The sequence below is a fragment of the Poecilia mexicana genome, unplaced genomic scaffold (assembly GCF_051168715.1).
Source record: "Poecilia mexicana isolate PSO_F unplaced genomic scaffold, ASM5116871v1 scaffold_21, whole genome shotgun sequence".
NCBI lineage: Eukaryota > Metazoa > Chordata > Actinopteri > Cyprinodontiformes > Poeciliidae > Poecilia > Poecilia mexicana.
The window spans coordinates 22,380,733-22,407,019 of NW_028263390.1; the positions used below are offsets into that span (position 1 = coordinate 22,380,733).

A 26,287-nucleotide genomic window follows, 5' to 3' on the forward strand; every position below is an offset into this window, starting at 1 on the left:
CACGCCACTAGAGGCAGTACCAACCCCGAAAAGATGCGAGTAAGGAGCAGATTTAGAAGTCCACCGAAAGCTACAGAATTTGGTAAAACTGTGAGTTTTGCTGAAGTAATTAAAGACAAGTTCAAATCCATGCTGAGAGTGGATCTACTTCAATTAGTGCTCCTCCGCAGCTCTGATTGGCTCAGCAATGTAATGTGATCCTCTGCAGCAAGTGATGGCAAAGCGGGGCGCATCACGACTTTACACAGTGTGTCTTTATCTCCGCGCCAGAGGCTCCGCCGAACCCCTGAGACTGACTCACCGAACCCCTGGGGTTCGATCGAACCCAGGTTAAGAACCACTGATCTAGGCCACGTTGTTCTTTCAGGTCCAGTAGATCAAACATTAGTGAGAGAATCTGTTAGCGTTACTAAGAAATGATGAAATGCCTAAGATGTACAGTGATACCTATTCAAATTTAATAGTGAGTAATATTTGTTCTTTTTGTAATAACATATTAAGCCTTTCATTAATCTGAACTCAATCTAGTACAATGTCCTCTGTGGCTAATAGCAGCAGATCTGAGGATTTTCAAAAAGACTTTAAAGTTGAGCTGGACTGTCATTATTTCATTGTTGCATTGTTTCTCCTAATACTGCATGACATGTTTTAATAAATTAACTAATCATCTCAAAAGCAGACCTTGAATACTGCTTTCAAGGAAGATGTATGTTTGGATTCAATTGAACTAGTAGATTATCAGTGATTAATAAAGTAAATATTACTTTTCAAACTATACCACTTATTTTATTTTACCACAAAGGGGCAGCAAAGATAATCTACTTCTGAACCACAGATCTTTGTGAAGAACTCTTTGTTGCAACACATGCTGCTGATTCCAACAAAAATATTAGAAAATGCTGCATCTGTCCACTAGGTGGCAGCTGAGAAAGAACAGATCATAAAATGTCTACAGAAAATACAATTATTTGTTGCAAACTATCAGCACATAGGACAAACCTTTTATTAGTACTCTAAGCAGTTACATGCTGTAATCTGCATCAGTGAGACAAGACCTTAATTTTTTACTTGTTTTTTACAGTGAAAGAAGTAAAAAAATGAAGGTTTAGGAAAAGGTTAACTGAACATTGAAAAATACTAATAATATAAGGTTACCTGTAGTTTAAAAACTTGCATTCCATCTAAATTCTATCTATGGGACAAAATGACACATAACTTACCAAGAAAAACAACAGGATGGGTATTTTTAGTGTTAAAACCTTTTCAGGAAAAACTGAGAATCATTTGAACTCTTCAAACACTGAAGGTGCTACGAGGGCTAATGTGTTGGCCAGAAACCAGCTTGATCTAAAAAACACATCAACTGTGGAAATACTGGGGCAGAGTGACCTCAGCACTGACTGCATTCAGTGTCCAGAGTCACTGAGTCCTGCAAACAAGTCACTAATATTCTTATTATTACTCAGGCATCTGAGAAAAGCTGCTAAAACACACAGCTGTACAAGTGAAATGAAGATACCTCAGAGAATTCAGCTTACAAGGGAAGGAAAATGATCTGGGCAAAAATAAACATTCATGTTGAGCAACAAGAATATCAAAATTTACTGTAAATCTTTAACTTTGCAGCTCTATTAAACTTTAAACTAAATAAATTATGGTCAGCTGGTTCAGAACAGTCTAAACATGTTTGCATAAGATGCAGTAAAAGAATCTCAGCCTGGATAGATTTTTTCCCCTTAAGACAGAAAAATAGAAGTTATCACAGTAGAATAACACAATATTAAAACTTGCAAAATATCAGAGAGATAAAATTATGCAATTTAAAAAAACTGAAAAATAAGATTAAGCTGTTAACTTTAAAGTAAAAAACTGTAAAATGTTGGGCTGGCTGTAATAACCCACATGTGGAGGCCTTAGTCGTCGATGTGACCGTCACAGATTGGAGTCTCGGCCTGATGACCTTTGCCTCATGTCTCCCTCTCAAATAAAAGCTGCACTAAGCAAATAAAACCTTTAAAAAAAGCTGTAAAACTTTGCAACTTCAAGGATCATAAAACATCTTAAGAAACATTTACCTCGTTAAGTTTATGGTGTTTTTAAAGCTTTTAAAGATCAGAAATGTTTTCAACTAAAGTTTTAAATTTTTAAAAACTTAAAATGCGTTGCAAAGAAAATGTTGCGAAGTCTTAAAAGGGAACAATAAAAGTGATTTTTTCAGTCTGGGTATGGTGTGACTCTTTAGACATCAGTGCTTTTATTTTGAAGGTGTAGAACCCTGGTGCTGTCTAAGATCATGTCTCCAAGAAAACAAAACATCTTCTGTCTGGTTTCAATGGAGTGGAGCAACAGATCTAATCAACCAGCCAAACTACATGCAATGATCCATCTGGCAAAAGTTAATATAAATCTATAAGGACCACAAGAACCTTCAGGGCTCATTTTGTTTTAGTTTCTTAATATGCACAGCTTACTTCTTTTGTTTCTGTCATATGATATGAAATACTGCAAATACATTTTCTTGGAAAAAACGTAATGTTCCAAACTGCCTGCTGTAAACCTCAGGCTCCACCTCCAGCTGCAGATTGGACTTTGCTTCTATCAACCTCAAATAAATGTCCTACAGAAAAGCTGGTGCACAGCGACAGGCATTAAACGTGTTGTAGTCATGGGAGCGATGGAGGTTTTTCTCCAGTCATTCAGCCCAGTTTCAGTTTTAGGGACTGTGGTTTTAATCCTCATTGGGTTTCACTTCATTCTCTCTAAATCCAGGCCTCAGGGCCACAGACAGGGACCACCAGGACCAAAACCCCTTCCCATCGTTGGTAACCTGCTGCAGCTGGATGTGAAGAGACTTGACCAAGCACTCATGAAGGTGAGGCACAACATAAATGTTTGCAATTTACCTTCTTTTAAACTATTACATATCCTTTTTTTTATCCATGCTTACACAGAACAAAAAAATGTTACACTAAAAATGCGTTGCAAGGAAAATGTTGCGAAGTCTTAAAAAGGAACAATAAAAGTGATTTTTTTCAGTCTGGGTCTGGTATGACCCTAAGATCTGATTAAATTAAACTGATCAACTGGGGCTTTGAGAAGACAGAGCATACCCACAAACAAATACTGAAACACTGCTGCAGGAGTAGAAAAGTAAAAAGTTAATGGTTCAGGGTGCCTTCCAGAAAACCTGCTAAGTCTGATGGTAGAGCACAGGGGCAGTCCACCAGCAGCCCATCGTGTTTTTGTGTTAAAAAATGTGGAAAATACAAAAAGTGTCAGCAGTCATTGTACATTGGAAATAATAGCGTGTGAAGCTGATGGGCAGGTACAGAGAGGGTGCAACAGGTGAGAACTCCTTCGCACCTGATTGTGTCATCTATAAACCTAGCTTAATCTGCCATTACTGTCACTGTTTCTGGTGTATAAAATTTTTTTGCAAGGCTTAGCCTGGTGGGGGAGTAAAGCCTGGTGACCCGCCAGGCTTATGACACGCTGGGGTAAAACCATGATGGCAGCAGTAGCTCCTATAGTGGCCTTATCTAGGAACAAAACACAACTAAGCAGATCTGAGCCAGTCTTCAAATCTATAAGGTGAAAGAGACACAATGTTAAGCAAAGAAAAGATATTTACTGACATATGAAGAACCTCGTTCCTGAGAAATTAATTAATTTGCATTTTCTTTATTCACACCTGGTTTCATCATAGCTTTCTAAGACGTATGGATCTGTGTTCACTGTCCACGTGGGACCAACGAAGACAGTGGTCCTGACAGGGTATAAGACAGTGAGAGAAGCATTTGTCAGCTATGCTGAGGAGTTTGGAGAACGGAAACCATCCACTGTGGCTGAAAAAGAAAACATGCATCACGGTACAGAATCTTTACAAATTAACATGTAGAGAAGTTAGTTTACTGACTTATCTCATTTAACTGTGTTAAACAGGTATTGTATTTTCCAATGGAGACTCCTGGAAGGAAATGCGCCGCTTTGCTTTGACCAATCTAAAGGACTTTGGGATGGGAAAGAAAGTATGTGAGGAGAAAATCATTGTGGAATGTCACTTCCTCATCCAGAAGTTAAAGGAGTTTAAAGGTAACAGCAGAGAGGAAGAAGATGTTATTGCTACTGTTGGCAGATTTCACCATGAGAACTTTGTTCTTTAATCTGAGGCATTATACTTAACTGCTGGTCAGAGCTATTCTTTGCAGTTGAGCTTCAAAGCAAAACAATTCTCTTAATAAATAGAGCCAGTGTGTTGAATAATGTTTTTCTGGTTTCTTTGTTGCAGGTGAAGCTTTTGATTTGTCCCACCATATGAACAATGCAGTTAGTAATATAATCTGCTCCATGATCTATGGCAAAAGATTTGAATATGATGATCTAGAGTTCACTACCATTGTAAATCGAACAAACCAAGTCATTCAACTGTCTGGCTCGCCTTCAATGCAGGTGTGATTGGACTGTTTAAAAGCATAAAATCTGTTAACGTTGAACTGAACACAAGACCTAGAGAAGTCACAGTTTATGTTCTGTTCACCATCAGCTGTACAACATGTTCCCAAAGATTGGCAAACTGGTGTTTTCAGCCAGAAAGAAAATGAGAGATATAGTTGCTGCCAATAAACAACATCATCTGATGCTGCTGAACCGTTTGAAAGAGACCCTCAGTCCTCAGATGTGCAGAGGAGTTGCAGACGCTTTCCTCATCCGTCAACAGCAACACAAGGTCAGAACCTTCATTACCTTCCAGAGTAATGTTAAAAAATTACCTTGAATTCTTCCAGGATGCTCACAAGCTAATCAGCCACTGCTGGTGTTCAGGCCACCGGTTATGAATAACCATAAAGTAAACATCAAGCCTGAAACCATAAAGAAATGTGGTTTGTAGGAAACACAAACATTTGTTTGGGACATGTTTGTGTATTGATGTTCCTGATATTCTCTGCACTGAGGACTAGCACAGCTGTTGACAGCTGGTTGCCATGGCAATGGGGTACTGAGTGGTTTAAAGTGGTTCTTCACCTGATTTACAGTCATTTGGTTTTTGTTGTGACTCACTGAAGCTGCTCTAGTTCCTAAAAGTTCAATGAACAATAAAAACTGGACTAATTGCCTTGTATTCGTAAGTCATCAAGTTGGATAAAATACTTCAAAAAGTATATAATAGAATGTCTCCTTCAGTGTTATATCAAGTTAAATGAATTGTCCAGTAAAAACATAAATTGGTTTAGTATTCTTTTGCAGGTTGAAAGAACAGACAGAAATCAATCTATTTGTAGATTTATTTCTAGAAAGAAAACAAGTTTACATATTGAAACTTCGGCTGATTTCTTAACTTTAATCTAAGCCACATTTTACAGAGATAAATATAAGGTCACTTAGCCTTTGCACAAACAATTTTGTGGCAAATTCAAGCACATCCTGATTTGGAACAGGATGGTTGTGGGCATATGACTCAATCTGTAGTAATGGTGCCAGCAGGAGCGCGTCACTGTCTATAGCTGCTAATAGTCTCTGTCCTGTCCAGTAAATCAATGGTGCTCACCCTGGACGCATGACTGGCACACATGGGTGCTCCAACCCTGAAGCTCCAACAGAATCGGCGCCTATGATCTCTCCATAATATATATCTATATCCACCTTTTTAATAAAATAATTCTTAGTATACTACTATGATAAATATTTTACATACCTTCTACTTGGACTAAGCAAATGGGAAAGTACTTTAGGATAGCATGCATTAGCCTTTGACTGAACATCGAACCATTTTGGTTTTCTAAATATCAGCTGATCTTCTGCAGGAATTTGGCATCACTGACAGTCACTACCACAACGACAACCTGCTGGTTACAGTCATGAACCTGTTTGGTGCTGGAACTGAAACAACATCAACTACCCTGAGATGGGCATTCCTGTATATGGCCAAATATCCAAAAATACAAGGTCAGGAATATCTCCTTCGAGATGATGTAAAAATAGAACAATGTGCTACAGATCTTATGGTTTCTGCAGATTAAAGAATTGTTGTATCCTTGTCATTTATTGACTTTGATCTTTCAGACCAGGTCCAGCAGGAGCTGAGGAACGTGGTTGGAAGTCGCCAGATTCAGGTTGAAGACAGACAGAACCTGCCTTTTACAGACGCCGTCATCCATGAGACACAGAGAGTGGCCAACATCGCTCCTTTGGCAGTTCCTCACAGGACTAGCAAAGACGTCACGTTCCAAGGTCATTTTATTGAGAAGGTGAGAAATGAGGCTTGATGGTGCACTACTGTAAGAACGGAAATACTATTTAAGGAGTTGTTTTGTGGAAAAAGACCTTGGCACCTCTTTGGTCAAGGTGACCCAACTCCCTTCCTCCCATTTGCGTGCAAAGCGCAAATGGAACCAGAATTTACTGGAAAGGATGTCTGATTGTGCATGATAAATATTCAGCAATTCTGAAATGGAGCAGATGTTGAGTTCGTGAGGTCCAAAATATTTTTGGACGCCCAATACACACTCAGTATAAAGCGTGCCAGAATCTTAATGCAAAACAGTAACACACCATTGGTTGAAGCTTTCCAACACACTCCAATGAAGATGGAAATGTATAAAGAGAACAAGGTCTTAGAATGACCAGGAGATTTTGTGTCGAGACTGTGGAAGACCGAGTATTGAACTGAAGAAACTGTAACGAGGTATCCGTGATAGTGTAATAAATCTCCGGCTCGTCTATGGCCTAGCAGCAAGAACTACGTCTCTGTGCGTTATTTCTTTTACTTAGATATTTAAGAGTATAGCCACCTTTCAATTCTTCAATACTACCAACAGCTTTTCCCTATATTTCAACATACTGCATGTAAATGATGACTGATTTGTGTTTTTTAGGGAACTCCAGTAATTGCTGTTTTAACGTCCGTCCTGCAAGATGAGAGCCAATGGGAGAAACCGAACATCTTTTATCCAGGCAACTTCCTCAGTAAAGATGGGAAGTTCCTCAAGCGAGACGCCTTCATGCCTTTTTCAGCAGGTTAGCCTGGTTATTGTTGTATATAGATCTGTACTCTACAGGCATTGGCTGAGGATCTGTTTCTAACAGGTCGCAGGGTTTGTCTTGGAGAGAGTCTGGCCAGAATGGAGCTTTTCATCTTCTTCACCACGCTCCTGCAGCACTTCAGATTTTCTCCTCCACCTGGAGTTACAGAAGAAGAACTTGATCTAACTCCACGAGTTGGTGGTACTCTGAGCCCTCAACCTCACACGCTGTGTGTTACCCCTTTAAATTAAGGAGTGGCCCATTTGTGGAAAAACCCACTTTGGTCCCAGCAGTAGGAAGCGAAGGAGTTTCATGAAGGAAGGTCTGTAATGGAAACCTTAAAAATCCGGGGCAATCATGACCTCTTTGCAGAACAAAGAGAGGATCTCTGTTTCACCTGTCGTTCATTTGGGCCACATCAGCGATACAACCTGAAACCTCCTCCTGCTGGCAGAGAAAAGGTCTGCTCCTCGCCCTTTGGAATGAAAAGCATCCATGGGACTGCATTGCATCTGCCCAGCCAAAGAAATAAACCTGTCAAGTTCTTTTATAAACTGTGCAACTTCCCCACTTGAAAAGGGATGGATGACCCCATGCAGACTCTTAATGACAGGGATTTTACTCAAAGGACCAAACAGTTTTCCTTGCTTTTACTTCCATTTATTTCAGTGTATGGACATGTTCACCATCGATCCAGAGGATGCAGGTAAAAACCTTTAAACAAATCTCATAACGATCTCATAACAATACAGCTTATGTCTTACCGGCTGCCTCTCTGCTCATCTACAAGATCATCCAGTTTTACACAGGTCGACTAGGATCTGTGATTCAAAAAGTCCGTAAACTCCTGTCCTCTTTGTTTGGCGGCTTTCTCTTCCGTCATCCCTTTGTCCTTGTCCGTCCCTCTTTTAGGTCTGTGTGGAAGAACATGACCTTTTTTTTCTGATTTGACTTCACAAAACCTGATTTTATTCAGAATTCTGTAGAAGGAAACTTGCAATTACAGGTTCCCTAAGATTACCATCAACACATCCATGATTTGCTTTTGCAATTTATTAAATTAGCTATCAATGCAGTAATTGATAAACAGTAAGAATCAATTCTACATAAGGTCATGGATATCCAATTCAGTCAAGCTACAGAGTATTACTTTATCCAAATAAATTTGTGCCTTTGCACTGTGAAATACATACAAAGTCTCAGTCTAAACTCTTCAGTTCAATCCTTGGTCTTTTTGGTTGCCTACGAGCTTTGTTCTAAAAAACATGACAGATTTATGTGGAAAAATATCTTGTGAAAAGAAAATCCAAATGATGACATGCCTAAGATGTACAGCGATAGCTATAAAAGTCAAATAGATAAATATTAAGTTATTACATGTTAAGGCTTTCATTAATCTGAACTCAATCTAGTACAATGTGCTCTGCGTTAATAACAGCAGATCTGAGGATCTGGACTGTCATTTCATGGTTTCTCATAATACTGCATGACTTTTTAATAATTTAACCAATCATCTCAAACACAGACAATAGCAGAAAGGAGACGTTGAATACTGCTTTTAAGGAAGATATTGTCATGGTGGTTCCAAGTTTCTTAACCCACATGCGAGAACACAATCAGGGGAGGCAAGTAAATGAATAAGTTTATTGAATCCAGGGGAAAGAAAATGGGAATGAGTTCTGGAACAGATGACCGGTTCGTCTGATTGTCAACGAGAGGCAACAGGTTAAGAGTGGTTGAGAGAGTTTTTCAAGGAGTAAACAGACAAGGTCTTACTTGGAGTGGATGAGTGTGGTTGCTGGCAGAGCGCTGGATAAGAGGGCTTCAGGTTAGTATATAGCTGAATGAGCAGAGTCCGACTAGGTCCAGTTATAAAGAATCTCCATATGGGTTCGGGCACGGCCAGGTAAACCTGTGATGTCACGAAGGGGAGTCCACTGGAGACGGACCGAAGACGGGGGAAGGCGAGCACACGAGGGATGGCGTCGTGGGGAGACACACGAGGGAGGAACTCACTAACAACGGGCAGCTTCAGCTCACGCAGAATCCCGGGGCAGACGGCACACTCTGGGAACAACGAGGAGACAGCGGATTCACCTGGCGTGGAAAACAACAAGGGATTAGCTCGAAGGAAAACACAGAGGGCCTTTCTCTGGTCGTTCATCCGCTGTTTATATACACCCAGAGCGCCTTCCAAACAAGCTGCAGGTGCGTCTACGGGGTTGACTCCGCATCTCTCCAGGGGTTCTGTAACCTGGCGACATCTGGTGGATGCCACGGGAAGCAGCAGGTGCTCCAGGAAAATAAACTCAAACCAAAAGACAAAAAGGGAAAAGAAACAAAAAACAAAACAGAAAAGACACAGACCCTGACAGATATATATTACAGTAAATATTACTTTTCAAACTTCACCACTTATTCTACTTTACCACAAAGTGGCAGCAAAGATAATCTTCTGAACCACAGATCTCCGTAGTGAACTCTGTGTTTCAAAAGGAAATATCAAATACTAGAAAGAAATGCAGTATAGAAAATTATGTTAATGTCTCATCAGTGTTGGGTTTTATTGTGAAAAATGTGATGTGACACAAATTAAAATGATCTGTATTGGAGGGTTTCATTTATATATATGCATACTTCAAATGCAATCAAGAGATAAAATGATGTAAATAAAATCTGTCCATAAATCTTTTACCGCTCAGAAAACAGAAGATGATACATTTTCCATGTTTTGTTGTAATAAAGGGTTTTCTCCTGAAGTTTAGCTCGGTGTTGTTACAGCAGGAAGACTGTCAGCATTTTTATAGCTCACAGAGAAAACATCACCAAGATCTCTGATAACATGAATCTGAAAAAAAAGACACACAGGAAAAAGCATTGTTGACACTTAATCTACAAGTAAAAATAAAGAGTTCATTATTCGTATTTAAACATATCAACTCAGAACTTACTTTTAAGTTTACACTAAGCCTGTACTGTTCTGCTAATTTAAGTTCAAAATAAGTTAATTAACTGGAGCATTTAGAGAACGTTTTATTCTAAAGGTAATCAGTTACAGTTCTTACAGTTTATTTCAATATTCTAGCAAGAAGCGCCATATTTCCCTGGAGCAAAGATTAAACAGTCTTTTATAATTTACACCAGAAAACCTTCTGAAGCACAAGAAATGCTTCCCTTCAACCTGAAACACCAACAGCAGAGTTAATGCTAGCAGGGCCATTTCCTGTCCCTCACAGCTGCAAGGCAATCTTCTGCTTCAGATCTGAAGATATTTTTGTTATTTCCTCTTCCTGGAAGAAACATACCTGCAAAAAATCCATTTTATCATTTGTTTGACTCTACTGACATTTTCTTCCAGACTTCTATAAAAATATATAACTTATGCTGTTTCAAGCTGAACAAAGCAGAAAAAAATAAACTTACATTATTGCTTTGTTTTAGAATAACACTGACGTTTTGCAAAATGCACTTTCCCACACTTTGTGAGATCTAAAAGAAGAAGTACAATATTTCACAATATTCAATGATATCAGCTAAGCGTCACTAGCTGACCTGAGACACCGCCCACAGTCCTCCAAGTTTAGCTTTACAGGCTCTATAGAGCCACGAACCATCAGGAACCAAAACTAAAAAACATGCAGAGGTTCAGTTCATTTTATTCATATGGGACTAATTTACAACAAAAACTCATTCATCTCTATTCATACAGAATACAGTCAGTCTGAAATCAATTATACCCAATTAATTTAAAAACTAGTAAGTCATGATGTCATATTAAGATTTAGTCCCCTACAGTCCCGGTCGATCTTAATGTTAGGTGATAAAACGATCTGAATGCACCGTCTTTAAATTTCCAGCCATCCTTCTTTGTGTGAAAGCATGTGGCGACAGTGGAAAGAAACAGCTTCCTTTGAACTGCTCTGAGCCACTGTGGCTGCAGAGGGTAGAAAGGAGACAGAAGCAAATGGTCAGAAAGGTTTTTAATGGAAAAGAAAACAAAACGGCACATTGAGTTCATGGCAGCAATTACTCTAGTAATGACTTTCATCTAGAAAGAGACACAATTACTAAAAACTCAACCTTTAAACTGTTTTCTTTTTCAATTTTTAATCATTCCAAAGGTTGAAATTATGTTGCATTGTTTCAAAATGTGCGTGTTTATTGTACTATTTAGAGAGCAAGTCTCTCATTAATTGATGCTTATGATTTGAGAACCACTCTGTTTACTAATCTATCAATTATTTCCTCAGTTTTACCAACAAATGACACAAAAAATCTCCTCCCATGCAACTTTTACATAGTTTCAGTAAAAAGTCAGAAAAGGTAAATAAAGCATTGGGGTTTCAACCACAGCAAAATAACAAAGATTATGTTGCTGTGGTTGATGCAGGATTCACAAGCATTCAGAATCTTATTAAGACAGAGAAAAAAACACAGATATACAATAAATTTATATTTTTACACAACTTATTGTTAAAAAAAACATGAAGAATGAATTTTTTGCAAAATCTCTACTAAGGCTACACATTAGTTGATTTTCAAACACTTAATTTTGGAGCTCATAATACAAACTCAGTTAAGATTTAACAAGTTTTAAGAAAATTCAGAAACATGTTAAGATTTTCCAACTAAAGGCAAAAAATGTCAAAATAATATTTGTCACTATTGATGGGAAAAGATGCTCACCATGTGAAGATCTTTAATAAGAGTGAAAGACATCAAACTGTTTTTAATTGTGTTAGCCACATGCTAATTAGCATACTTGGTGTTGACCTCTTCTGTATGACACATTAATCTGATGTAAGAACCATGTGAGAACATTCTGCAAACACATAATCTGTTTGTGGGGGAAATTACCCAACCACTTCCAGGAAATATCAGATTCAGGAAACCTGGTTTATTAAATCCTGATGTTGCAGATGCTATGAGTCTGAGGCAAGTAGCCTTTAGCTAACTAATCACAACAACCATTAGAGTTACCTTTTTTATATCAAACTACATTTTGTTTGGTACTTTTATTGCATATCACACAATAAAAGTCTAAATATTTTATGCAGAACCACTAATCTGATGTTTTGTTTGATATATTCCAGTGTAAAACAGCCACATCCTCCAACTAACTGATGGAATTAAATAGATTTCCAGGATGAGCTTTGGTTATTGATCTCCTCATTTGATTAAGAAGTAGTTTCCTAATAGCTACGACTTCTTCTTTCACTGAGGTTTTTTCTATGGTGAAATCTTAAATGCAAAGAAAAAAATAGTTTCACTTCCTTAATAATAAACTAGAACTATACAGCCATTTAAGCACAAACGTACTTGTCCACTTCCTGTTAAGATGTTTAGTAATGAAAAGTCATGATAATTCACGTCATCCTGTCTGGTTTATTCTGGTTTGCTGACCCGACTGTAGAGACTGTTGGGATCGATGTCCGTCTCCATTTTAGGCTTCACAGCAGAATAAGTGACGGCATCGTGTTGAACTGCGACCTGGACCAAACAAACCACATGATTCACAACATGGACTTCTTATATTAGGATCAGAAAAAAATAAAACACAAAGCTATATTTATATATCCTACCGACCTGATCAATGTTCTTACTATTAGAAATTATTTTTAAACAATACTTGGGGAAATTCATGTGACATTGTGAGCTCAGACTTCATTTGCAGTCCAGGCCTTTTAAACAGGGATTATACTTGCTGCTTATTTGACTACCACACTTTTTCCTTCCATTCAACTTTACATTATTATGCTTGAATAGAGCCAGACAGTGTCTTTCTGAATACTAGAGCATGACAGTAATACAAAATCTGTGCATTTTATCATGAAGAAAATGAACATTGTAATTGTTTTATAATCTGAATTTGGAATTTCATTAGTTGTAAGTCCAACTCATCATAATTAACAGAAATAAATGCTTCAGGTATTTCACTGTGTTTTTACTCAATCTATGTTGTAGGTTTCTTACTGAATCGCTGAGCTTAATATTTTTAGCTTTTGAGATGCACCTGTTTTCAATTTGTTTATCGCCATGCAAACGAGTGAAATCCTGTTCTTTGGTGTTAAACTAAAACATCACAGAGACCCACCCATGCTTACCCTGTGAGGGGAGTTTGGACCAAAATGGCTGATCGATGCATAGGTCAGAGTGCAAGGTAACTCCGCCTGAGGACAAAACAAAGTTTAAGGTTTAATACCAGAGAACAATTGGTAAGCTACACATTACACATTATAATGCTGCACATTATAAGCTTCAAATAAAATCAGATGTTTGGCATCAAATGATATTGTATCATGATATGGCCTCCGATTGGATGTGAACACATTTTTTTCATGTTTATCATTGATAAGAAACTGTAGAATATTTAGAAGATACTCACATTTTGGTGAATGTGACTGTTTGCTTTTCTGACGTCTGAAACAGAATTTCAAGTACAACTTTAATTCAGCCAGAGCCATTCCTATTTTAACACTTTTAATGAATACAGCTGTAAAAGGCAGATAAACAGAATTTCTCTTCCCAAACTGGAATGAGTTAACGGTATCTATTTTCAATTTAGCAAAAAATTCAAATAATGCTGAAAGGCTAAATAGACAGGCCTGATGTGTAAATGTGTAAATTCTTCGTTTTATTACAGATTTAATATAATCACCTGTATCTTAGAACCCGTTGCCACTTTTTCATTTTTTAGTAAAATGAAAGCCTGACTGATGCATCTCCATGAACAATCCTGAACCTGTGCAACATTTCAGGTCTTTATTACATCGTTTTAAAATTAATCATTGTTGAACTCTTGTACTAAACTCTATATGTGTTCTAACAGTGTTTTGTCTCACATCTTTAGTACTGTCCAGGAATACCAGCCTGTCTGGTGCAGCCAATTCATGCACATGGTTCACAGACTGTGATATTCCTCTTATGCTGATCTGTGTGTTTTGGAGTTTATGTGCTTTTTATTCTTTACCAAGACGTTCATGATGATGTTCCCCGCTCAGTGCAGGTGATGAAGAGTTGTGCAGCTGACACACTAGACTTTAAATTATGAAAAATAAAAATAAATGTTTTTGTTGATAAAATGAGTTTTTTAAATCAATTTTAACTGGGAACACATTAAAATATGCTATAGGCTGAATTATTATGTCTCATCATAACAGGAAGTGTGCATGCTAACATTTATTAAGTGCTCCACTGGAAATGATTACATATATTGCCCACTTCCTTTTATGAGAAGACAAAGGAAGTGATGTAAGTTTTAGGTGATGTGTTGACAGGACCTTTTGCAACCAGTTTAACCCTGGAAACAACAAGTTAATGAAAGCTGCACTGAAGAAAGTACAGCTATAAATGGAGCTGGAAAATGTGACCAGGACAGTGAGAGAGTTCAACGGGACACGACCCATGACTAATGGAGGCCATGTAACACTGATGACATGTGATGTTTAAAGCTCATTTGTTTCCAGAAGTAAATATAATTTTATTAAATTTAATGAAGCATCTCATCAAGGAGCAGCAGCAACAAAAATAGATTATCCTGGTTTTTAAATAAATGAGTTAAACTCTGTGAGTGTCACCTGAACTGGACTTCTTTAGCTCGTCTGACTCTTTGGTTCTCTTTCTGCAGTTGATGAGAACAGCAGCGATGGCAGCCAGCAGCAGCCCCACTGCCAGAACCGGTCCAATGATGTAGATCGGATACATCTGAGTCTGATCTGAGCTCACAAGAATAAACAACGGCTCAATGCAATTCTTTAAAAAACAAGAAATCTCTGTTTTGCTTTTTATCCTTATTTATGTCTTACCTCTAGATAAAGGTGGGTAGTGAGCTTCTACCTTCATTGTGTTTCCCTTAAAAAACTGGCAGGTGTATGTGTTATTCAGAGGCTTCACAGTCAGAGAGGAAACACACTGGATCTGTGCACTGGTCTTCTGGTCAGAGACATTTTCACCAACTAGTTCAGCTCCTGTTTCATTTATCCAGACGAATCTGTTATTTAAACAACGGGTTAAATATTTCCACAGAGAACATTGTAGATTTATATTTCCATCCTTTGCTGCGTCACCAGCTGGTGGAGATGGAGAGACTGAAATGAAACCAGAGAGAAAACTGACATCTCAGATTAACCAGTAAATAACTTGTTACACATTGTTGTTAGACATTTTTCAATTACTTTACACTTCATGATTATTTTGTTAGAGCATTATTGAGATAGACAGAGGGTTCATGCTACTGGCTGTCTCTAGACATTTACAACAGCCCTACACACACAGATGCACACACACACACACACACACACACACACACACACACACACACACACACACACACACACACACACACACACACACACACACACATGTTTGTGTTACTATCTTTGTGGGGACTTTCCATTGACTTCCATTCATTTCTACAGCCTAAACCTGACCTTTACCCTTTTCCTAACCCTATCCATCACATACCTAACCCTAACCCTAACCAACCAAAACTCAATTCATACCTTAGTCCTAACTCTGACCCCTGACCCAAGGGGAGCAATTGGTCCCCACAACGTAGTATATGTCAGGAAAATCGTCCCCACAATGTATTACAAACAAATGCACACACACACACTCACGCACACGCACACACACACACACACACACGCAGACACACACACACACACACACACACACACACGCACACACGCACGCACACACACACACACACACACACACGCAGACACACACACACACACACACACACACACACACACACACACGCACGCACACGCACACACACACACACACACACATGCAGACACACCCCCCCACACACACACACACACACACACAGGTTTTGGACATTAAAATGGCATTAAGAGGAATAAGTACTATACTTACTGGATAAAATATTCAGATGCACTAGGCTGTCTGTGTTTCCTCTCCGGCAGGTATAACGTCCAGCATCCTCAGGAATGATGCTCTTTATGACCAGAGAGCAGTCAGTGTCCAAACTCAGCCTGGCAGCATTAACTGACTGCTGGTTAATATTTCCATCTGAGACTTTGGACTTAGTCGGGCTGTGAACAATGTCGTTATAAAGCCATTTAACACTGCGGCACGATGAAGAAGATGGACCAACACAAGGTAACACAACATCGTCTCCAACTGTGTGATAGACATTAGATGCATCTCCACTGATACCTTTTAACAGAAAAAGACAAAATCTGAAAGTTTTATGCTTACATCAGCTGAAAACAGCAATGAACAAAAAAGGAAAATAAATGAGTCAGCAAATCAAATGTTTCATCCGTTTAACTTAATTGTACTTTATTTTCATTCAGAACTTCTTCAAACCTCTAAAAGATTTTGTGGTGTTCAAGATCATTTTCATTTTATAAAATATAATTGACGTAAATATCTCAAACCCTTAAAAAGTTAACTGAAGTGGTTTTGAAAATTCTTTCTAAAGTAATTAATCAACATTCAACATGTAAGTTAAATATTTACCTTCAAGTTGCAGCACAAAGAGCAGAAATATCTCCAGTTTGGCCATTTCCTGTCAGTCCAGCGGCCGCCGGACGCTGTTCAACTCTCTCAGCCTCAAGTAAAGACGATGTAACTTCCTTCTTGGAGTTGACATTCTGAATGAAGCAACACCCACCACGGATGACGTCATCTGGTTTCCATACCGTTAGCTCATCGTTTTTTAAAAACAGGAATAAGACCATATTTCTAAAAAACAACTTTATGTTACTGTGCATTAAACACAAACAAAGGCATTGTTGTGCTTTTCGTACCCAGTATCTTAGAAAGTCCTAAAATGTAAATAAATTCAACGTTCTGATGAAAGAGGAAGTGCAATATGTTGTAATGTCTCAGATTAGCCAACACTTTGTACCACCATGTTTTCAGCTGAATAATACCAGACATCATCTCTTGATTTTTATTAGAATACCAGTAATCTGTTTAACAGAGTTTAGTTTTCTCCTACGGTGGATGAATGAAGGCGTTCATTAACTCTGACCCAAAATAAAACTAGAACAGAATCTCCAAATAATACAAGGAACATGGAGGTAAAGAAAAGTCAAAATAAACCAAAGAACTGAAAAATCAAAGGCAAACATCATAGGCCTTCAGACACCATGACACACTAAATCAAGAATCTGACAAAGGATGGGAGGAACTGGCTAGTAAATGTACTGTGGAGGGTGGTTACTGACTAACATGGAGCTGTGAGGTGATCTGAGGTAACAGAGGAAAAATTTATATGAGGGAAACAAACAAGCAAAAATATAAAATGCAACTTAACCCAGAAAAAACCAACCAAACTAGTTTACAGTTGTGTGTGTGTTTATTGTTTCCAATCAGAAAACCATGGATGGTTCTTCTGACAGATCTGGAGTCCTGTTGCAGTACAACATGTCCAGAAATAATCTCAGAACCAGAAATAATCTCAGAAGGCCGATCAGAACAGCAGAGGTGACAGACAGAAAGAATCACCTTCCACCTCACTTCAGAAAACCCGTGTGATGCACGAAGGCGTCCAGCATTTATAGGACCAGTAGAGACCTACTGGTGAAAACCTGTGGAGAAATTGTTCCACTGGCAGATAATTTCACTTATAACAAGACATTTTTCTCTTTTTATAAGTTAAATAATCTGATGATGGAACTAGAACTTTTTAAAACAAGCTCCTATATCCTTTTGAAAAGTTACTTACAAGTTAGTTTTAACATTTGGACTAGAAATTGGACCAAATTACTTGGCATGATTTTGTGTTTGCAGTGTTATCTAGCCATCCTGATCTGCGTAGGTTTGTTCCAGCAGCCATTGGACGAGAGGTGGCGTACTCCCTGAACTTTTAAGGACAAATTATTCATCTGCAGGAATATGTCTGAGTGCTAATAAATATATTTAACAGTTTTCTCAGTTATTTCAGCGACAGCCTCCCCCTCACCAGTCTGTTGCTCACCCAGCGGCTGAGACAGTGAGTCACCATGAACTCATAACTGATCAGTCGTGCAAACCTGAACAGTGGAAGAGAGGAAATATTAATTTAGTGACTGAAGTTGAAATATGAATATTACTCCTCCACTTGTCTACAATCATTGTAGACAACAATTATCATGATTGTTGTGTTCCTAAAAGTGAATTTGAACTGCAATGACTAAAAATTAATCTTTTACTTGTTTACAATAATAATAATATAGTAAGGACAAAAAACTGAGCATTAGTGGTTTATACATTGTTATTTTGTTTGTATTTCCTTTTAACTCATGTAAAGCACTTTGAATTGCCTTGTTGGTGAAAATGTGCTATATAAATAAAATTACCTTACCTTACAAGATGTAAATAATTCAGACTTTTCTAGCCAACTTTTATTTTGAAATGGTTCTGTGTCTGTAAACAGACAAACGGAACTGGCTTCCTGGTGCATCAAACAGAATATGGATAAACTTAAAGGATCCGAGGTTAGGGGAACATGTTTCCAATTTTTTAGTTAATAGGAAACTATGTTGTAATTTCCTATTAACTAAAAAATTGCTGTTTGTGATAAGCCAAAACTCATAATTACTTCAAAAAATGTATATGTTTTGTTATAATTCTTACCCTGGAGGTCGACATTTTTTCACCTGATAGGCTGATGAAACCTTTTGGTCCATTCTGTACTGGAATCTACAGAGCAAACACAGGAAGGCTACCTGAATTATTGTTTATCATATTGCATTTGGCTGTGAGATGAATCTGGATGCTTCCCACACACAAAAGAAGAGCGCAGTGCGAGAGAGTCAGAGTTGGACACGACTTCTGACGGGCCTAAATTTGTGCTCTCAACATTTTTCCCCAGAAAATTTTGAGTCATTTGTACGAGCAAAACTGATGGAGGCTCAAACTGGGAATCATGACCTTCACAAGTTAAAAACAAATGCGGTGCCAAGAGTTTTTATCCACAAACCCTGCTGTCACCGGCGCAACAAAACACTGGGAGAAACATCAGACCGACAGCGCTGGAAGGTCTTTTAAATGCTAACGGAGCTAATTGCTACTGCTGCCGGTACTGAATATAAAACCACCGATCGGACCGACACCGGATCCAATACAGAGCTACAGATGCTGGGATTAACATCAGACAGGCAGAGCTCTTTTAAATGCTTACAGGGCTCTGTGGTAGTGGTACCGATGGCACCACCGCCTCCCGTTTAAGTCCGTAAGACTGGAACCTATCAGCTGTTACCGGACCAGACCCAGAGATGTAGAACTACTAACACAGTCTGACCAGAGCTAAGTGCCATTCATTGTTTCATTTATGAAGCTGAAGGCAGCAGCAAAAGTGGCAGCAGCTTCTTCGGCCAACTCTGTCCTCTTCCTCGTTTGGTCCTCCTCATCTTCATCATCTCATGTGATCTCTACATTCTGATCGATTTCAACGAGCTCCGGTTCAAATTAAAAATGTTACTCATTGCTGTTTTGGCTGGATGGAGCTAGTGTAGTTGGACCGTTAGATGTTATTTACCCAGAAGGCATTGCAGCATGAACAACATGGAAATAGAGAAAAGACAAACTTTTTGTCAAAGAATAACGACAGCATAATTCTTCCCAATTGTATTTGTATCTTTAAGCATTGCTTTTGTTTTATCTTGAGGCTGAATTGCTTCGGTTGCTCTTCTAAGAAAGGTGAGTTTAGTCACTTCCTTTATGTCTCTGGTTTAATTAAAGCAACAGTGGGCCTCTTCCTCAGTACTACTGACACTCACTTAAATGTCATTTCCTCAGTTTTAGCTTTTTCTGTCAGTTAAATATCTTAGGTAAAAAAAATGTGTCAGGTCAAACAAATCGACACCTCAGAGAAAGATAACCTGAGTAAACCTGAGTTTTCAAATGATGGTTTCCTAAATGTGAAGGGAGCAAAATGTTCCTCTTTACAAAGAGGTGTATGAGAAACAAATATTAACATCAGTCAGGAAAGGTTTACAAAACCTTTGGGTCTGAATGAGCCATCATCTAACGAATCGTTATCTTCATGTGGAGGAAACATGGAGCTGGTCAACCCGTCTAATGGCAGCTGGTGCTGGTTGTTCTGTAAGATGGAGGGACTTTTGAAGGTTTTCTTGGAGTTGTGCACTTTGCTCTTTGTAAAGTATAAAATGACCTGAATAGAAGTAATTTTATTTTTGCAGCTCTGATAGAGAGAGCACATTCATCTGCTCTTGAATATTAATCATGAAACACAAATTGTCAGAACACAACGGCAGCCATTTTATGATAAATGCAATTAAGTTTTATTTTATAATGACTTAAAATGACATTTAACAGCCAGGATCTTCAGTCAGCCTGTAAAAATAACTGCACAAGAAGAATCAAAGTTTTTAGAGAAAAAGGCAAGATAATGCTTTATTTGAAACATTTTCAATTATAGTTATGGATGGAACTTGACTAAATGTTGTGTTTTATTGTTTTTATTGTTGATTCTATGTTGCATTTTCTGTATTTCTGTTTTTTTTTTAATAATGTAAAGCACTTTGAAATGCCTTGTGCTGAAATGTGCTATACAAATAAAATTTGATTTGATTTGATTTATTAAAGAACTCTAGTATCCTTGGTTAGTTTGTGGTATCAACAGTTTCTCTGTGAAAAAGAATTTGAAGTTTCATTGAAAATAGGTCTTTATTTTAGATATTAGATTTATCTGTTAGCTATTCCTTAACCAATTTAGTCTGGAAACAAGTAAAAACAAAAAGACATTCATACATACAGATGAAACATCAAAATAAAGCATTTTTTGTAAACTGCAGCTGATGTGATGAAGCTCAGTGCAGTGCGGCGGCAGCAGAACGTTCTCCATCATTTTCATAATCCACTGTGTCGTCATCAGCAGCAAAACGAACCTGAGATACAAGCAGAGATTAACTGGATGAAACTGATACAGACACAAAATTAATATTTAAAGAGAAACTTCAAAGCATCACAAATGATACCACAGAAAAAACCCTTAATAACAGCTTATAGGATTAAAACTCATGTAAAATAACAGTTTTACACAATTTATTAACCATAAATGTTTATCTTCCAATGTATTTTAAGGTAAAGACTAAAAAGGGAAAAGCTTTAATTCAGTACTGCTTGCATCATGTTTGTAATTTATAATCTACATATAAAAGGTCTATGAATGTATTCATCATGATTGTTTCTCTTACTTTAATGTCTTTCTGAGGCTTTTTTCTTCCTGCAGTGAAAAACAGAATAAAGTGATTAAAGTGTGTAAATTGTCTCCATGGTAGCTGAGTTTCCTCACCTCTGGTTCTGATGATACCAACAGTGAGTCCAACCATCAGGATCAGTCCTGTGATCTTCAGAGTCAACATGATGAAGCTCAGAGGAGACGAGGCGGGGGGGCCTGAGGAGGAGACGGAGCAGCAACCTGATTGGATCATTTTCATCCAATCAGCATCTTCTCTCCAACACGCTGAGACAGACTCATAACATGTTTTTATCTTCACATAGACAGTAAACTGAGATGTTTCATGTCTGGTTCATATTAGCCTCAGTGGAGGAAGCAGCTGAACGTCTGCAGATCAAGTCAGCTTAAAAACACTAAAGTCGTTCACATCTTGACATCTGCTCAGCTAAAACAGGTAGATGCAGCTGGATTCCTTTAATACTTAAAGACACAAAGTCCCTTACCTGTAGATAAAACTGTGTAGTGAGCTTCTATCTTCATTGTGTTTCCCTTAAAAAACTGGCAGGTGTATCTGTTATTCAGAGGCTTCACAGTCAGAGAGGAAGCACACTGGATCTGTGCACTGGTCTTCTGGTCAGAGACATTTTTACCAACTAGTTCAGTTCCAACGTCATTTATCCAGACGAATCTGTTATTTAAACAACGGGTAAAATATTTCCACAGAGAACATTGTAGATTTATATTTCCATCCTTTGCTGCATCACCAGCTGGTTGAGATGGAGAGACTGAAATGAAACAAGATGGCAGAATATATATTATATATCAGTAGATATTTTTAATCACTTTTTACTTCATGACTACTATGTTAAAGTATTATAGTTATTTTAATAAAGTACAAAAAACCAGATGGAGAAGGTTCTTCATCCTGCAGGCCATCCCAGGATGCCTGCCTCTCCACACACACTCGGTGTATTTTATATTGAAATTAGCAAAACATGTAACTAAACAACACTTACTGGATAAAATATTCAGATACACTTCGCTGTCTGTGTTTCCTCTCCGGCAGGTATAACGTCCAGCATCCTCAGGAATGATGCTCTTTATGGCCAGAGAGCAGTCAGTGTCCAAACTCAGCCTGGCAGCATTAACTGACTTCTGGTTAATATTTCCATCTGAGACTTTGGACTTAGTCGGGCTGTGAACAATGTCGTTATAAAGCCATTTAACACTGCGGCACGATGAAGAAGATGGACCAACACAAGGTAACACAACATCGTCTCCAACGGTGCGATAGACATTAGATGCATCTCCACTGATACCTTTTAACAGAAAAAGACAAAATCTGAAAGTTTTGTGCTTACATCAGCTGAAAGCAGTGGAGTCTGATTCATATTTTTTGTACTTTATTTTAATTCTACATGAAACATCCAATTTATATAACTTTCATTTTATAATATAACTGATGTGGCTTTGAAAATGCCTTCTAAAGTTATTAATCAACATTCAACATGTAAGTCAAATATTTACCTTCAAGCTGCAGCACAAAGAGCAGAAATATCTCCAGCTTGGCCATTTCCTGTCAGTCCAGCGGCCGCCGGACGCTGTTCAACTCTCTCAGCCTCAAGTGAAGACGATGTAACTTCCTTCTTTTAGTTAGTATGAATAAAGCAACACCCACCACGCGTGACGTCATCTGGTTTCCATACCGTTAACTTCTTTTAAACAGGATATGGACCGATTGTTTTGCAGAACAAATTTATGTTAATAGACATTAAACACGAACAACCATCTAAAGACGTTATTTTGCTTTTCATCATCCAGTGTAGTAGAAAGTCTGAAAATGTAAATTTGTTTAATCTTCCATTGAAAGAGGAAGTCCAATGAGTTGCAACATCCTGCAGCTCCAAAACCAGCATCCAGTTTATCATCTTATTCATCAGGCTAATTTGAATCAGAACAACAATAAAAGTGTAAAAATTGTGTAAAGCGACTCATTAATCTGCACAGATGATCAACATGGGGAGATAATGTTCACTGAAAACAGAAAACAGAGCTCCAACTTAAAAAAAATAGAGTTAATTTGTCAAATGTAATCAGATTAATTTAGTCAAACTTACTTTATTTGTATTTGTTTAACATGGCAACTTAATAAATGTAACATATCTGCTTGGATAAACTTAATTTTGTTCTTTGAAGCAAATTAACTCCATGTTTTTAAGATGGATCACTTGCTCTTTTCTCATTAAATGCACCTCTACATCCATGAGGTTCTTTGCATTGAACATTTATGGTTGAATTGTAGCAAACTGAGGTGCAGCTGGGATTTATAAAGGAAAATTGTCTTTTGGGGTATGAAATCTGGATTTGGTTAGAAATTTGGAGTTATTTGCCGTGTTTTGTGCATGTGTATGCTAAAACACACGATTTATTTAATATAAATCCAACACAATGTTTTAGAAATGAGCTCTGGTGTCTCACAGTCAGAGGAGTGGAATAGAATAGTGCAATAGTTGCATGTAAATATAGATCTCCTTCGACAAAATGGAGAAAAATGACTCAGTGGAAAATTTATGTTGAAATTACTCATCAACCTTTTGACCTTTCTCTAGAAAAAATGGCAACAAGATACAGAAAGTTATATAAACTGTCAGAGAAGAAAAATTCTCATAATTATTTTTAGATTTTTTTTCATATCAAGCATTGTTGTTTTGTTTTTACATTGGGAGCTGAATTATCACAAAATTAGATGATGCCTTTTGGGTTTTTGTTGTTTCTTTAAGAGAGCCAGTTCTGTCATTTCCTTTTTGTTACTGGTTTAATTAAAGCAGCAGCCGTTCTTCCCCCTGTTTGCTACTTTCAGCTCTGCTCTCAACAAACCAGTCCATCTTCCACATTGAAGGAGTTTTTATTTTTGTGTTTCAAAGCAGACAGAAGTCACATGTGGGGAAACCCAAGGTCCAATCCAAGGACCCCTCTTATTTTATTTCTATATGCTCCCAATAGCTCAGGATAGAGCAGGAGATAAGATTAACAATCGATTGCCAGCTCTACATAATGTCACCAGGTGACCTTTGAACCCATCCAAGCACTGAATAGATAAATGTGTGGATGTGCCACAATTTTCTCCAACTGAACGGAAGCAAAACTGAAGTGAATTGAATATTAAAGATTCAATACAAAGCAGCTCCTCTGAGAAAGCAAAGCATACAAGCTAAATGCTAATATATCTGGATTTAATACAGGGCGTCTTCATGGCCAGTAACATGAATATATCTGTTATACATTCATACAACCAACAACAATCAGTTTTAACAGGTTTCCTGACCTGAGAGATTACAGGTTGGTTCATCTGCCTCAGTTTCTTCTGTCCAAAACAACAACAAAAAAGAAAACCTTAGATATATTAGCTTTGTGACATTTAAAAAGTAACGCAGCATTAAAAACTTAAAATAGTCAAAATATGTAAAGCCTGATGTGACGAAGTTCAGTGACTGACAGGAGAAGAACAGACTCCAATGTTTTCAGAGAGCCGCCTCTGCAGCAAAACGAACCTGAGATAAAAGGAAATCATTAAATAAAAACAGAAATAATAATCTGGCATTTTAACTGAACAAACGACACATTTTAATTTATTTCCAGACACAAGAAAGTATTTTTGGTTCAATAAAGTCTGGAAATGTTTGACCCAAATACACAAAGTAACTATTTTTACTGTGATAAAACACTTTTCAAAAATAAAAACCTCAAAGGAATAAATCTTAAACTGTCATAAACCACAATTATCAAAAATAACTTGCTATGGCAACAAGTTAAAAAAAAAGAAAATTACATTGAATTAAATTTTCCCAGCTGCCATTTTGTTTTTCTAAGTATTAAAAGCAGGGCCGGCTCAAGGCATATCATACTAAGGAGCCACTTAGGGCCCCGGGGCCACCAAGGGGCCCCCTCAGTGGAGCTGATTTTTTAAATTTTTTTTAGTAATTTCTGTCATATCAAAAACACAATTTCACTATGCAGTGTTTTGTTTTTACAATAATATATATTTTATAATGTATGTAAAAATTATTTTACTGATAAAAAGAAAAAAACAATAATTGCTCTTGGGGGCCCCCTGGTGGCCGCGGTAGGTACTGCACGCTTCGCCGGTAAAATATGAACTGCAATGAGCATCCAAACGTCCAAAGCTGCTGTCAGAAGTTACATTAGCAAAACAGTGTCTCAAAAAAGGACTTATCCTTCAGGGAGGGTGAAAAGAAAGAGGAAGAATAGAAAAAGCCAAGATAAAGGTTTGTTTTAATGAGCCTTGGTGATGTAATGTAAAGATTAGTAAAGCTGCTAGTAGAAAATTAGCTTGATAGCGACCTGCAGGCCAAACATTTATGCTAGCGTCTTTGTGTTTGTGTGAAACAGAGTTTAAACTCTAGATTAATTTATTCTCATGGTGGTTCTGTATATTTCTGAGGTATTTTTGGCTTCAAAATGTTGAGTTTGATAACGTTTGATAACAATAATTAAAACTTCTCAATGTTTGACATCATCTAGCTAAATGTTTTTATGTCAGGCTACATGGCTGCATCATGGATGAGCTGCTCTACGCTGTAGTTGGGATTTGTTGTTTGCTGTTGAGTATAATAATCATTTTGTGGCTAAAACATTCTAGGTTATGTGAAACTTCTGTTAATATCATTTGAAGGCTCAGAATCAGTCCAGTACTGGTACCGGTCCACATTCTCAGGGGAGAAAAACTAATCTGGTATAAATTACATTTTTAGCTATTGGAGTTACACTTAGAAATATCTATTTAATCATAGATTGTCATGAATATGTGTGTAGGGCTGCACCGATTGCAGTTTTCTGGCCGATCCCTGGTTACCGATCTTTAAAAAGCTGAGCTGCTGATTTTGATTTTGGCTGATATAAAATTTATTTGTCTGAAATGTTGCTAAATGTAGCAAGAAAGTCACTGAGTTGCAGCAGTGGGTGAATATTGTTAACTGTAAACATGCAGACCTGACCTGGTTGGTCTGTCAGTCAAACCTCTCACTGCAGAGCAGAAGAGGACAGAGGCTGATTTATAAACCTTTGGTGATGAAGATCAGGGGA

General features: G+C 37.7%; 3 protein-coding genes across 4 annotated transcripts; 1 reads left to right on the plus strand and 2 right to left on the minus strand.

Annotated features, from left to right (window-relative positions):
• Positions 1-2,556: 2,556 nt before the first annotated feature.
• Positions 2,557-8,216, plus strand: LOC106906947 (cytochrome P450 2K4-like). Its single transcript, XM_088002017.1, has 9 exons — positions 2,557-2,872; positions 3,707-3,869; positions 3,943-4,092; positions 4,289-4,449; positions 4,544-4,726; positions 5,802-5,943; positions 6,061-6,245; positions 6,873-7,014; positions 7,084-8,216. Exons 1-9 carry the CDS (start codon positions 2,666-2,668, stop codon positions 7,269-7,271), a joined length of 1,521 nt encoding a protein of 506 aa, XP_087858143.1. The 5' UTR covers positions 2,557-2,665; the 3' UTR covers positions 7,272-8,216.
• A 2,443-nt stretch (positions 8,217-10,659) lies between these two features.
• LOC106906946 (uncharacterized) lies at positions 10,660-16,624 on the minus strand. The gene is made up of 7 exons (XM_014972423.2): positions 16,513-16,624; positions 15,904-16,206; positions 14,826-15,107; positions 14,598-14,735; positions 13,406-13,440; positions 13,125-13,190; positions 10,660-12,510 (listed from the first exon to the last, which is right to left on the minus strand). The coding sequence occupies exons 1-7, from the start codon at positions 16,556-16,558 to the stop codon at positions 12,406-12,408; spliced, it is 975 nt and encodes a 324-aa protein (XP_014827909.2). The 5' UTR covers positions 16,559-16,624; the 3' UTR covers positions 10,660-12,405.
• Positions 16,625-20,258: 3,634 nt separating this feature from the next.
• Positions 20,259-22,846, minus strand: LOC106906943 (uncharacterized). 2 transcript variants are annotated; one of them, XM_088002030.1, is made up of 6 exons: positions 22,712-22,846; positions 22,201-22,503; positions 21,688-21,969; positions 21,299-21,400; positions 21,201-21,229; positions 20,259-20,891 (listed from the first exon to the last, which is right to left on the minus strand). In XM_088002030.1, exons 1-6 carry the CDS (start codon positions 22,755-22,757, stop codon positions 20,814-20,816), a joined length of 840 nt encoding a protein of 279 aa, XP_087858156.1. In that variant the 5' UTR covers positions 22,758-22,846; the 3' UTR covers positions 20,259-20,813. The 2 variants fall into 2 exon arrangements, with proteins under 2 accessions (XP_087858156.1, XP_087858155.1); XM_088002029.1 differs by having other exon boundaries at positions 21,201-21,400.
• Between the last annotated feature and the right edge of the window lie 3,441 nt (positions 22,847-26,287).

Bases quoted from the DNA above. Each gene is read 5' to 3' on its own strand.
- LOC106906947 (XM_088002017.1), top strand. From the start codon at position 2,666: ATGGGAGCGATGGAGGTTTTTCTCCAGTCATTCAGCCCAGTTTCAGTT. The intron at 3,870-3,942 runs GTACAGAATCTT...TGTGTTAAACAG, and splicing joins AAAAGAAAACATGCATCACG to GTATTGTATTTTCCAATGGA. The intron at 7,015-7,083 runs GTTAGCCTGGTT...TGTTTCTAACAG, and splicing joins CTTCATGCCTTTTTCAGCAG to GTCGCAGGGTTTGTCTTGGA.
- LOC106906946 (XM_014972423.2), bottom strand. From the start codon at position 16,558: ATGGCCAAACTGGAGATATTTCTGCTCTTTGTGCTGCAACTTGAAG. The intron at 16,207-16,512 runs GTAAATATTTAA...TTCTGTTAAAAG, and splicing joins CTTTGTGCTGCAACTTGAAG to GTATCAGTGGAGATGCATCT. The intron at 15,108-15,903 runs GTAAGTATAGTA...GTTTCATTTCAG, and splicing joins GCATCTGAATATTTTATCCA to TCTCTCCATCTCCACCAGCT.
- LOC106906943 (XM_088002029.1), bottom strand. From the start codon at position 22,757: ATGGCCAAGCTGGAGATATTTCTGCTCTTTGTGCTGCAGCTTGAAG. The intron at 21,401-21,687 runs GTAAGGGACTTT...TCTCCTCCTCAG, and splicing joins CTACACAGTTTTATCTACAG to GCCCCCCCGCCTCGTCTCCT. The intron at 20,892-21,200 runs GTAAGAGAAACA...CTTGTATCTCAG, and splicing joins AGCCTCAGAAAGACATTAAA to GTTCGTTTTGCTGCTGATGA.